Below are 13,815 nucleotides of genomic sequence, written 5' to 3'. Positions count from 1 at the left end.
GTTTTCGACATAATTAATTTTATATTACTTTATTTAACACCGTTGGCCGTCATGACGGTTTTATATTCCGTCATTGCAGTGAGACTTTGGAATTCCGAATTGAATTATTCAACCAATTACGTAAGTTAATCATTATTATTATTATTTTTTTTTTTAAACCCGTACAATCATTCCCGATAAATAAATAAAAAAAAAAAATGTGCGACTCGAAAAAATAATTAATAATAATAATAATAAAAAGAAAATTTTAAAAAAAAATTTTCCGTCATTTGATTACTCGTTAAAATTAATTCGAAATTGACGAAAAGTATTTTGAGATTTCATATCGGAAAATAAAATTCGAAGGAGATTCTTTCGAAATCGAAAATTTTTTTTTTTTTTCGAATACGTTCGAAAGAATTATTTATATATATATATATATATATATATATATATATATATATATATATAGACGTGGCAGGAGATTGTTTGTCGATACGACATCATCGCGTAATTTAAAATTATTGTTTTATTCTTATTTGCGTTCGTACAGAAGAAAAATAGAAGAAAGGAACCCATAACGGATAGCAGGAATTCTATATCGTCAAATAATACAACGTCATATAGTTTCGATAGAAAAAATATAAATTATTCAATGAGGAGGCAAACAACGACGGGAGAAAGAATAAATCACTCACCGCATTATCATCAAGTTTATCAATATAATCCGGGAAGAAATGTGAAAAAAAATTCCCATTATAGATCAAGTAAAAACATATTGAAAGCACGAAGGAGAGTTATAAGAATGTTAACAATGGTCGTATTAGCGTTCGCCATTTGCAATTTGCCATTTCACGCGAGAAAAATGTGGCAATATTGGTCTACGCAATACGATGGAACATCCTCATTCAGTTCTCTATTCACTCCTATAACATTTTTATGTACTTACTGTAATTCCTTGATAAATCCTTTGCTCTATGCTTTCTTATCGAAAAATTTTCAAAAAAGCATAAGAGAATTATTTACGTGTACCTGGAGTAAAAGTAAATATCATTCGAAACAAATATCTTTTCGTCAAAAATCACACAGATCCGTTACGAGAAGCATATCGAATAATGGATGACAAATAATATTTAAATCCGATAAATATTATCCATCGAATAGTTCTTGTTCGCAAGGAACGATCACAATGAAAATACAAGAATTGAGTTCTGAAGATTTCGACGAATGTGATAAATAATTAAAAATGGCGGAAAATAACGGTTATTCCTTTACGTTGATGTTATACGAAAAAAACAATTATTATTATTTTATTAACACTCGCGATTATATTTTCATTCACGACACTTTTTTTTTGTTTTATTTTATCCATCACTAAACTATTTACAAAATATATAAAAGATTTTAAAAAAACCGTTTAAAATCTTTTTTTCATTTTTTCCAACGGTTATTTTCGAGTCGTTACATAATCGAAAATATTTCTTAATACAAGTTTTGAATTATTTTTTACTTTTATCTGAAGTAAATCTCCCGGTGAAATTTTATCTTTTTATAAACGTATAAACTATAAATTTTACACACAAAACTACAAAAAAAACTTTTTAAAAAGACTTTAAAAAAAAGAAAGAAAGAAAATTTTTAACGAACAATTTTTTTGAAAATTTCGAACGTACTGACAACAGCGACTCAAGTGACGTTTTTTGTAACTAATCGTCACTCACGCCAACCGAATTTAAAAAAAAAAAAATTTTCTTTTTATTTTGGAAATTTGACACGCAAATAAAAAAAAAAATTATTTTAAATTTGAGAATATTCTAGAAAAATTACTGCGGATTGAATTTTTTTCCCCGGTGTTCGCGTATAAAAAGTTATCAAATGAAATATATTTATTAAATATATATTTATTTCGAACAATTCGTTAAGGTGTGTTTTTTTTATAACGTTTATTTTTTAATAAAATTAATTAAAAATAAACGTTAAAAATTGTCAAGACTTATTTCATTTATTATTAAAGAAAATTTTATATATTTAATTTTACGTACTTAAATATTTAATTCGTTAACATTTATTTTTAAAAAATTCATTATATATATATATATATATTTATTATTGTTTTTTCTATTTGATAATTATTTTTCATTTTTCCTTTGATAATATTTCCTATTAATTATTATTATTATTATTTTTCGCCATCTTTTATTACGAAATTATAAATATTTACAAAAAAATAAAAATTTTCAAAAGTTTTTATTTAATTTAAAAACGAGCAAAAGAGCATTCTATCGGATATTTATTAAACTAAACCGATAAAAAAGTTATTAAAAAATTTCAAAAGATGACGTTCATGCAATTTGTTTTGCTTTTTCACGGTACAAAATAATAAAAATGAAAATTTTTTTTTTTTTTTGTATTTTTCTTCTCATGGAATTATCCAGTGAGCCATGAGTGTTTTACTGGAACGTTTCACCGCAATATATGATAATATCATTTAAATGAATGTTTTCACGTGAAATTTCCTAGGGAAAAAATCGTAATAATATCATTATTAATTTGTTCGTTTGTTTGTTACTACCCTTATTTGTTTTACCCCCTCCTACCACCACCACCACCCCTTTTTAGCGTGATTTTTAATACGAAAAAATTAAATTTTTTTTTTTTATACAATGTACGACATTTGTAAATTATGCGTGATATTTTTGTTTACATGGTTATGACGATTTTACTTTTGGAAAAATTCATATCAAACGGTTATTACGGTGAGTTTTTCCATTTTTTTTTTTTTTAACCGTACCGATAATAATAATAATAATTTAACGTATATTTTTTTTTCCAGACGTGACAGAAGAATACGGATGCGAAAATACGAAATTTCGTTTAAATTGTAATTCCGTAAGGAAAACAATCGTTATATTCGATGGGATTTTTTCAAATGATGAAAATTTTTTTAAAATCCATAATATCCCATGTAAAAATTCCAGGAGATCGATAAGAAATTGTAAAACTTGTTGTTCGGATAAGGAAAAAATCATTAATGATAATAATTATGATAATGATAATGATAAAATAATAATTGGATTCGAAAACGAAACAAACGATTATAATAATAATAATAATAATTTTGAAGAAATTAAATTTAAACATTTGATTACTAAAAGGTGAGTTGTTGTTTGTTTGTTTGTTTGTTTGTTTTGTTTATGGAGAGCTTTATAAAACGTTTGCATGGCGACGAAAAATTTGGCTGGAAATTTGGCTGGAAAAAAATCGAACGACATTTGTTTTTAATAACACGATCGATATTTTATACGTTAAATTTTTTTTTTTAAATATTTTTGATAAAAGGAAATCTGATAAGAATTTTAACAGCTGGAGTGGGGGTGACGGGGGGTGGAAGGGTGATGGGGGGATAGAAGGGGACGTGGGTGGGGGGGAAACTAATCGACTTTTTGGAAAACGTATTTTAAATTTTTTAGTAAAAACTTTTTGTTTTTTTTTTATTAAATTTACAACGTAACAACTGGAGAAATTTTTTTTTGTTTTTTTTTTTGGAATTTTCCAGACGGTTTTTTTTTCTTTTCTCCAGAATTTTTATTTTGTTTATTTAAATTTGTTTTTATTTCCTTTGGGGAATTTATTCTTTAAAATAAAAAAACAAATTTTTTTTTTTTTTTTTGGAGAAAAAAAGGAGAAAAGATTTAAAGTCTTGAAAAAAAATTTTTTTTTTTTTTCACACGTGAAAAAAAACCGAAAGCATCCACGTTTAATTTCCCGAAGGATTTTATCTCCACTTCCGTTTTTTTTTCTGGAAAAATAAAATAAAATAAAATAAAAATAAATTTTCGTTAAACAAAGTTTAACCTTTTTTTATTTTTTTTTTTTAATTCTCCAGGATTAAATTTTTTTTTTTATTTTTTATTTTTGTAACGTTCCCAAAACTCTCGTTTACTGGAATTTTTTAATACCTTTTTTTTTAACTTTTGTTACGTTGTCAGCACTTTTTTTTTCCATGTTTCAGATGTTCTGGAGTTAACTATTGCACTTTTGTTTTCGATGAAGATTATGAAGAATCTAAAAAAATTGGTCCAGGTGGTGTTTATATTCGTTACGCTTGCGTTCCAGGTGAGTAAAACTAATAAACCGTTAAATTATTATCATCATCATCATCATTATTATTATTATTATTGTTTAAAACTTTTTTCGTTTTTTGAGTCCGTATTTACAATAATAAAAATTTTTTTTATATAATTTTCATAACTCCCGTCATTTAAAATTTTTCATAACTTAATAAATAATAATAATAACGATGATGATGATGACGTCATTTACATGTCATGATGACGTCAAACCTTTTCGTAAAAGGGATTTCACGTAAATAAAATTTCATTTTCGTCGCCATTGTAAAAATAAAAAAATGATTTATTTGATTTATCGATTTATCGATCGATCGATCGATCCGTTCGCTTTGTTCCGAACGCGTGTGTGTGTTTGATAGTTGACAAAAAAAAAAAATTTTTTTTTTTTTATTGTTTTCCCCCAAAAATTTTCCCTCGTTTAAAAATGATTTTCATTAATTCCTTTTAGTCATTCTCCATTCTTCTTATAGTCAGTCGTCAGCTGCCATCTGCTCCTGTTTTCACCCGAAACGACTTTATTAATTGCAAATGGCCGTCAAATATCGACCCCATTTTTTTTCTCTAAAAGTCTTCGGGTGAATAATAATGAAATTATTATTCGTTCTTCTTCTCCGGTTTTCTCCCCCTTTTTCTTTTCCCTACTGACCCGATAACACAGTTTTCCATTGTCTTATGTCTTCCCACCCCTCCCCCTTACCCTACGTCTTTCGTTATGGTATGACTTTCGTATCATCATCGCCAAAAAACTTTTTATATAGATTATGTGAAAATTTTTGGAATCGATTTTTCCACATGGAAATTTCGAATAAATTTTTGTCCATGAAATGATAATAATAATAATAATAATAATTTATTTTCTCATAAATTTGTTCAGAATCGTGACTTTAACAAAACAAAACGAAAAACGTTCTTTGGAGAAGTAGAAAAAGAAACGAATTTCAATTTATAAATAAAATATATCCACGGTCACGTGTTCATTGTGTGCTCATGTAAAAATTCACCCCCCTTTCTTATTAAAAAAAAAAAAAAAAGGATTTTCATAATAATAATAATAATAATAAAAAAAGGGTTTTGCCTTTGGGGTTTACGCGAGCGACCTTTTCACCCATTTGAAAATCTCTTACGTAATCTTAAAAGTTTTTTTGTTTTTTACATTTCGATTTTTTTTTTTCGTGTCAATTTCAGATACGATAATGAAAAAAACATGCGATACGTATTTGAACGTGTCAGAAGAAGAAGGTTTTGCAAGGACTCCAGGTTATCCGAGTTATTACGTCGGTGAAACAAATTGTAAATGGATGTTAAAATCATCGCCGTTGCAAAGGATAAAAATAACTTTTTTAGACGTGTCAATAAGAAACGTTGCTCCCCACGAAATGGATTGCTTGGATAAAATAATAGTTTCGGAAAATGGTTTGAATCTTTTAACGGCTTGCGGTGATTCGTTTGAAAACGTCGTCGTTTTATCATCCGGTTCGTCATTGAACGTGTCATTTGTCACACAATCGAAAAATCTTTTTCCAAAACGTGGAATTTTATTTCATTACAAAGGTAAACTCGATAATAATAATTATTTATAAAAACAGGTGAAGGATCAAATCCGCCAAATCGAATCATTCGTACCGGAAAAAATTCCCCCCCCTTTTCCCTCCCCTCCTCCCTCCCTTGTGAATTAATTTAATGCCACGGTTTTTTAAAAATAAAAAATTTTTTCAGCCGTTGGATGTCCGTCATTAAAAAAACCAGAAGACGGTTATTTATACGAAAGAAACGAATCGTTTGTACATTTTAAATGCTGCCACGGTTTTGTTTTTCCTGACACGTTATCAAGAGATAAAATATTACAATGTCAAAATGAAAATTATTGGAACGGACGAATTCTGGATTGCGTCAGTGAGTAAATTGTGAACGGGAGCAAAAAAAAAAAAAAAAAAAAAAAAACAAAATGGTCGTTAACGAACGTAATTAATAAAGAACGCCTTTTGCACGTACACAACAACGACTTTTTTTTTTTTTTTTTTTTTGTCTTCTGCTACGTTTTCTTACATTTAACACCTTTTTTTTTTTGTCATGCGGTTAGTTTTTTTTTTTTTTAGTCGTTGTTTTAACAACACGTTGTGAGGGTGTTTGAGTGTTTTTGTTTTCTCTCTCTCTCTCTCTCTCTCTCTCTCATTTGTTTTTATTACGAATGGAACGTTTTAAAGTATAATTAATTAATTAATCATCATCATCATTAATTAATCATGAGCGGTACGTAATTTATATATATACATAAATAAATTTATTGAAATGATATTTTATGAATTTTATTTTTTTTTTAATACGAACACTCGTGATTTATTATTATTATTATTATTATTGTCATCAATCGAACGAACGAACGAAAGAACGAACGAGTGTGAACGAGGATTTATAGAGAGAGAGAGAGAGAGAGAGAGAGAGAGAGAGAGAATATTCGTCATCGGATATTTTACGCGTAGTAAATCGAAAACTAATTCTTGTGCGTTTATGTGTGTACGATTCGGTTCGACATTTTTTTTTCTTTTTTTTTTTTTCTGTGAAATTTTGTTCGTTTCGGAAAAATAATAACATAAAATCAACGTGTAAAAACACATACACGTGAGACAGAGAGAGAGACAGAGTACGCGCGCACGTGCACGCACGTTCGTATTAAAGAAACGTATTTCGTAACGTTTTTTTTTGTGCGAAGGTTATTCATTCATTTTTTATTATTTTTATTATTATTATTATTATTACTTTTTTTTTTTTTTTACAAAAAATTACGTCGAAGGGAAAATAATAATAATGATGATGATGATGATAATGATAATGATAATGATAATTTTTTTAAAAACATTTTAATGTAGGTTAAGTGAATTTTTTTTCCTCTCTTTTTTAATTATTATCGATTTTAAAAAATTCGTTTAAAAAATATGACGTGATTTATTATTATTATTATTATTTAATTAGGTCTTCGGTAAGTTCTGAAATGAAAAAATGGGGGTCGAGGTCGGGGAGATGGGGAGCAGTTAAAAAAAAAAAGAAAATGATGTAAACGACGTAATTTTTTTCAATTTTTTACACAACGGGTTACATCCTGTCACGTATGAAAAAAAATTTAAAAAATTTGTTTGTTTGTTTGTATGTTCGTTTGTTCGGTTGTTTTTTTTTTTATTATTGTTTAAAAAAAAAAAAGGTTGGAATCCTTTCTTCACTTTCGAAAAATTTTCCCGCCTTTTTCGAAATTCGAAAAAAAAAAAAAACAAAAAAAATTTTAAAAAAAAAAAAATTTGTTTGTTTGTTTGTTTATTTTTTAAAGTTTATTCGTTTCCTTCCTTCGTTTTCATTGTTTGTTTTAGATAAATTCCTTGTTGTTGTTGTTGTTGTTGTTTTTTTTTTTTTTATGTATATATAAAAAAAAAAAGTATCCGTTATCAATACGAAGCATGTAGATAACGTACGCAGTTTGCAAATCGAGTAGTTTTCTCATTCTCTCTCTTTCTCTCTTTTTCTCTTAACTCTCCTTCTGCTTTTTTTCCTCTCTCTTTCTCTCTTTGGTCAATATCATAATAATAATAATAATAATAATAATAACAATATGTTTGACGTGTTAGGTTTAGCCAAATTAAACGAAGAAGGAATTTATTTATCATTAAATGATACAATTAACGATAATATGGAGGTAACGGTCGAAGCAAAAATTAACATGGAATCAGTAGATGTTGTTAAAGGTAAGATTTTTTCAATTTATTTATAAAATTTATTTATAAAATGAACTATAACCTTTGACTTTTGACCCTTGGATGAAATTTTCGTTTTTTTGTTTTTTTTTTTTTTTTTTTTTTAGACAGTATTTTGCCAACGATCATAATGCTGGCTTTATTTATCGGAAATGTTGCTATTGTATTTGTAATATATCGTCTTAAAAAAAAGTAAGTCCAATATCATTCATTCATTCCCTCATTCCCTCATTCATTCAATTAATTTTAAATATGTTTTAACGTTGACATCCACGTGGCATCAAATAATAATAATAATAATAATAATAATTTTATTATCTTTTTTTATTTTTAGAATGAGCCAGTCCCGTGATAAAGTGAAAAACGAAACAAATAACGAAACAACAACTTTTATTAAAACTTAACGTTTAACAGTGAAAAGTGTGTTTAAAGTGATATCCGTGTTTTTTTTTTAATATGTTTATTAATAATAATAATAATAACAATAATAATAATAGATTAATAGATTAATAAATAAATAAATAAATAAACGATTGATTAAACGGTTTAAAAATTTTCTATAAAAAATATATTTTTTTCTATTGTGAATCATCATTAATAACAATCACATAATTATTATTATATTTTTTAAATTTAATTAATAATAATAATAAATCATTCGTGGTGAAAATTAATAATAATAATAATAATTTTCTCATTAAAAAATCACATTCATCGAGTTACATACAAAACCAATAAAAAAAAAAAATTTTTTTTTTACAAATTACGATGCGATAAATTAATAGTTAATAATAATAATAATAAAATTCTAAAGGTTAATAATAATAATAATAATAATAATAATAATAATAATAATAATAATAATAATAATAATAAATAAAAATAATAGGATCACAAAGCAAAATAAGAAAAAAAAAAGTAAAAAAAAAAAAAAAAATGTCACCGGTGTGTCATTTTTCAACGAACGCATTTCCACCTTTTAAATTCACATAGTTTGCACATTTATTATTATTATTATTCATTCATTCATTCGATCGTTTGTTAATTTCATTCATTGATTTATTTTCAAATAAAAAATTTATATTAAGAAGACGGTGTGTCTCAATTAATAAAAATTAATAAAATTAAAAGCTAATAAATGCATTTTTTTTTTTTTACGACTAAATTATATTAAAATCGTGAAAATTAAACTAAAAATTATTTTTACGTAATTTGAGTAAAAATTAAAATTAAAAGTTAAAGTAAAAATAAAAAAAAAAATTAAAATAATTCCCTATTATAATTAATCGCCATTTTTTTTTTTTTTTTAGGGACGTTTTTCATTTACGAAACCGACAACAACTACAACAACCGGGAAATGAAGCCCGAACGTTCACTTCCTTGCGAAAATTTCCTTCTATCGATTTTGTTTGTTTGTTTGTTTGTTTGTTTTGTGAATCGAAATTTCCTTTAAAATACTGTTCGTTTCGAATCTTTAATTATTATTATTATTTCTTTTTTTTTTTTTTTTTTAGAGCGTCGTACTTGTGACGCCGTGAACTCCGTGTACGAAAACCGTGGGTGGTAAATCTTCGGTTAAATCCGTCAAATATTGCAAGTAAGTTTTGTGATTGGATGCATTTTGACTTTCGTAAAATTCCGTTGGTAGGTACATGAACAAACAAGACGTTCTATCGGATAATTCGCGAATGAGTTGGTTGATTCTGCAAATTGACAAAAAAAAAAAAAAAAATTCGTTAGAGGAAAAGCGAACGCATTTCAATTAAAATTTTCAAATTTCCTTCCTCACTTTTTAAAATAGATTTTGCATTTATTTTCTGTACAGTTTTCGGAATAAATCGATCCTCCGGGTAACATCGAATAACAATTGCTCCAATCGAAAACCTGGAAAAAAAAAAAAGTTTTTTTCGTGGTAAATAAAATTCCCTTACGAAATCGATAATCAATCAATCAATCGATCAAATTTTGATTACTCTGTGAATCGTTGCTTGAATTCTCAACGACAAAAGAAGTTGTTTGAGACGAGATTCGCTTCCTGGTAAACTTTCCGAATTGTTGTCGCATAAAAATATTCTCAATTTTAATCTTTTCCAACTTGACACCTTTAAATAATTATAAAATTTTTTTTTTTAAATAATTTTTCAAGCCATTGATTTACTTATAAACATTATTATTATTATTATTATTACTACCATATTCAAAATGCAAGCCAATTGAAACATGAATAATGATGTCGTTCCAAATGGATTATCGGGATTCGGGGAAAAAAAATTAATCGGCCATACGTCGATGTACGTATTGGAAGACCTGAAAATTTTTAGTATTATTATTATTATTATTAAATCCGATACGTTTAATAAAAAAAAATCAAATCAATCGATTAGGAAAATGTCGAATTTACTTGGATGTGATTTTTTCCAAAATTTGAAAACGGCGACATATGCATAAATTTTTTTTCATTTTAATGACGTCGGATATTATTCCAGCATAATTTTCAATCGTGAGACTTTTTTTATTCATGTTCCTCAATTGAAATATGTCGATTTCGTGAAAAACTTTTGTGCTGTAGGGATTTTCACTGGAAACAAAAAGAGAAAAAAAAATTTTTCAAACCAACACAAATTGAATTATCGGATTAGAGGCAAGCAAAGTCACACCGATGTTGTAAATTTGCAATGAAAAATTAATGAAAATTTTACGGGGGGGGGGGAAAGGGGGAGGGATTACGTACGTTCCAAAAAAGTCGACCGGCATTTCGTCGTCGTAAAATCCTAAGAAAATAGTATTGGGTTTCATCGCTCCCATGCCGGATATTCTCACCAAATGGTGAAATCCATCTCTCACACTTTTGGCCACGGTCAATTCTACAAAAGCTTTCACCTACAGCAAAATAAGGTAAAAATTAGTGCAGGTATCATTTCAGGTAGAAATTTAATTTTAAAAAAAAGTGAATCGACCGTGAGGAAAAAAAAAGGTACCTTAAGGTTATCGACCAATGACAACCAGTAGGGATATTCATCGATGGTCGTGTCGGTGTCGATATCCAAAAAATCAGAACCCGATTGAACGTGTCCAATGACGTACAATCCTCCTTTTTTTATGTCGTTTACGAAGCTTATCAAAGGACAACAAGTTCGTGGGTTGTTGACCAAAAGTAATATTTGAGGTCTCCAAAATTTAACGTGTTCCTTTCTCGGATCCAATAAAAGTAAATATTTTCGTACCTAAAAAAAAAAAAAAAAACAAAACAGGTCTCGTGAGGTAAAAATAAACTCTCCCTTCCCCCACCAACGTATTCGCCTTAATCACCTGGTGAAATATTAATGCTTGACTTATGGATCCCCATTGATATTTACGACTCGGTGAAAATAAATGAAGGCAAATGATCAAAACGAGGCATAAAATTACACTCAATAGAGCATAAATTAAATTAATAACAAACATCATTATTACTGTCGAGGCCAAACCTAAAAATGCCGTGTGCCAAGAAAAGTATATAAATGTCGGCCTGAAAAAAAATTAAAATAAGTTTTTTTGTTGCGACATTTGTTCCTTCATAATTCCTTAAAAAATTTTAAAGACCTGAAATTAGGCGCACTTGCAACTTCGAGACCGAGACAAGCCAAATTCGTTGCTAAATAAGACAAAAGAAATAATATGCTGTTGATTTGTGCGATGAGATTTAAACTTCCCAACAGCAATGTTATCTCGACCAAGGCAAAAGACACGAAAACGGCAGCGATGGGATTTCCCTTATACGTTCCTTTCGATATGAAATTAAATAAGAAACCTGAAATCGTTTAAAGGTATTAGATAAATCATTGTCAGAGTATTTTATTAAATTCATTTGAAATCGCGTATTCAGCCGACGACGACATTTTACCGTAAACGCTGTCTTTTGCCAGAGCTTCCAAAACTCTCGAAGATCCAATAAAATTGCTTAAGCTCGCGGAAAATGTTGCCGTTAAAATTCCGATCGTGATAAATGGAGGCCAAAAATTTATTCCCATTAAAAAAATGTAATTATTTTGAAGTAGAAATCTACTCGTGGTACTCGCTGATAAAAGAGACATTATAATGTAGCAAAAAAATGTAAAAGCAACCGCGCTTAATGTTCCAAAGGGAATACTTTTTGATGGTTCTTTCAATTCTCCTGTAAAAAAAAAAAAAAAAAAAAAAAAAATCAATAAAAATTCTGATGATCCAATTTAAAATTTATCATGATAATTTTTTTTTTTTTTTTTTTGTAATTTAATATGTCAAGAGGCTGCAAAAACTAATACTTTTTTAAGAATACTATTACTTGGTGTTATTCGAGACAGAAATTTTAGATGAAGTTAATAAAATGAAGTAAATTAAAATTGATGTGTAATATTTTAGACTTTTGTAAGACATCTTTCGGATTGAATAATGTGTTTACATTATTGAATTTCAATCGAAGCAAATACAGTTAAAACAATACATATAGTAAAATTATAGTAGTAGTAGTAGTAGTATTACAAAGGCTGACCTGACATATTTGCACCAGCCATGATACCAGTCACTCCTGAAAATAAAACTCCGAAGACTGCAGCAAAATCTATTGCTGATGAATTGCTTCCGGATGTGTAATCTTTCGAATAATTAGCATATAAATTCTCTGTTAACGTATTTAAATTAAACCCTGTGTATGTACCATTTACATGAAAGGTATCATTTTGCACCAGATTATTTCTCATAGGAATTGGAATCTAAAAATAAGAATCCATCTTGTAACAAAAGCTTTTTTTTTGCGTTTGCACAAAATCTAGGTCAGCTATATTTTATATAAAATTACCTCTGAGGCACCAGTACAAAGAAAACTAACAATGGAAGATAGTAAAGATATGCAAACTATTCCTAAAATAGAGACACTGGTTTTTGCAAATATCGAAGACCCCAGTAAACATACAAGAAGATTTAAAAAGTTCAAACATGATCCATATAAAAATCTCCACCAAGCTCCATCTTTTAGAGCAAAACTTGAACTGCCACCAACGAGATAACCTGAAAATTACATTTTTTTTTTTTTTTTTTTCAATTAAATAAGTTATCACTTATTTTTACTTTTGTTCAAAGAAAAGAACAAAAAATTATTTAATTTGCATTGAATGATTTAATAAATTATTTTACCCCCTGGCCCAAAATTTTCGACAAAACCTTCTACACAACCAGTGATATAAAGTGCTGATGATACAATATTGGCTAAAAAAAATAATGTTCCTATAGAGCCTCCAAATTCTGGTCCCAGTGTTCTTGAAATCATAACTGTAATGGTAATTAAGGAAACAAATTGTTAAATTTAGAAACTGTGAGAAAAAAAATTAAATAAGTAATTTAAAATAATGAAAAGGATACAGTAGGCCCCGCCTCCTTCGACTGCTCCATTTGTTGATATCGCACAAATACTAGATACTGTAAATATTAATATTAAATACGCAATGACAAATTGAGTTAATGCTAACAAAAGACCAGCATTGCCAACAATAAATCCTGAAACAAAAAATTTTATATGTATCTAAATAAGTAATATTAAAACAATTTAATTACATCAGATTAAAGTGTAAGAAAACTTGATCATACCAACTCTTAAAAATAATAAAGCACTGAACATGGATAAAGCTACTGGACAAAATACTCCTGCAAAGGTTCCTAATGTTCTCCCATTAACTTCTGTATGATTTTCAAATTCGACATAGCTACAAAAAATAAATTTATAAATATGTTTGCGGGTAAATTAATAAAAGTAATATTTTTTTTGTCATTTCAAAACATACCCATTGTTCTCTTCATTTCTGTGTGAAAAATTAAAAAAATTCCTAAATAGTCTTTTTCTTAACAATAGAGGAATTCTTTCACCAGTTTTAACAGGACGTGTTGTGACTTCATTATCAGCAGACAATGAATTAATTGCAGTTTCATCCGAATTCAACATTCTAATATTAAGA

General features: G+C 27.7%; 3 protein-coding genes across 3 annotated transcripts; 2 read left to right on the top strand and 1 right to left on the bottom strand.

Moving 5' to 3' along the window:
* Positions 1-51: 51 nt before the first annotated feature.
* On the top strand, positions 52-1,102 carry Phum_PHUM278660 (class A rhodopsin-like G-protein coupled receptor GPRnna10, putative; the record flags this gene model as incomplete). The annotated part of the gene is made up of 2 exons (XM_002426769.1): positions 52-120; positions 533-1,102. The coding sequence occupies 2 exons, from the start codon at positions 52-54 to the stop codon at positions 1,100-1,102; spliced, it is 639 nt and encodes a 212-aa protein (XP_002426814.1).
* Positions 1,103-2,683: 1,581 nt separating this feature from the next.
* On the top strand, positions 2,684-6,010 carry Phum_PHUM278650 (uncharacterized protein; the record flags this gene model as incomplete). The annotated part of the gene is made up of 5 exons (XM_002426768.1): positions 2,684-2,735; positions 2,813-3,134; positions 3,992-4,095; positions 5,295-5,660; positions 5,856-6,010. The coding sequence occupies 5 exons, from the start codon at positions 2,684-2,686 to the stop codon at positions 6,008-6,010; spliced, it is 999 nt and encodes a 332-aa protein (XP_002426813.1).
* A 3,288-nt stretch (positions 6,011-9,298) lies between these two features.
* Phum_PHUM278640 (cation chloride cotransporter, putative) lies at positions 9,299-13,802 on the bottom strand (the record flags this gene model as incomplete). Its single annotated transcript, XM_002426767.1, has 17 exons — positions 9,299-9,321; positions 9,374-9,552; positions 9,639-9,733; positions 9,823-9,951; positions 10,042-10,156; positions 10,251-10,427; positions 10,581-10,729; positions 10,828-11,073; positions 11,159-11,357; positions 11,432-11,639; positions 11,733-12,002; positions 12,360-12,579; positions 12,666-12,874; positions 13,001-13,135; positions 13,226-13,360; positions 13,451-13,566; positions 13,645-13,802. 17 exons carry the CDS (start codon positions 13,800-13,802, stop codon positions 9,299-9,301), a joined length of 2,763 nt encoding a protein of 920 aa, XP_002426812.1.
* Positions 13,803-13,815: the final 13 nt, after the last annotated feature.

Source organism: Pediculus humanus, genomic scaffold (genome assembly GCF_000006295.1).
Source record: "Pediculus humanus corporis 1103172107659 genomic scaffold, whole genome shotgun sequence".
NCBI lineage: Eukaryota > Metazoa > Arthropoda > Insecta > Psocodea > Pediculidae > Pediculus > Pediculus humanus.
The sequence above is the reverse complement of the archived record's forward strand: the minus strand, read 5'-3'. Positions and strand labels throughout refer to the sequence as shown.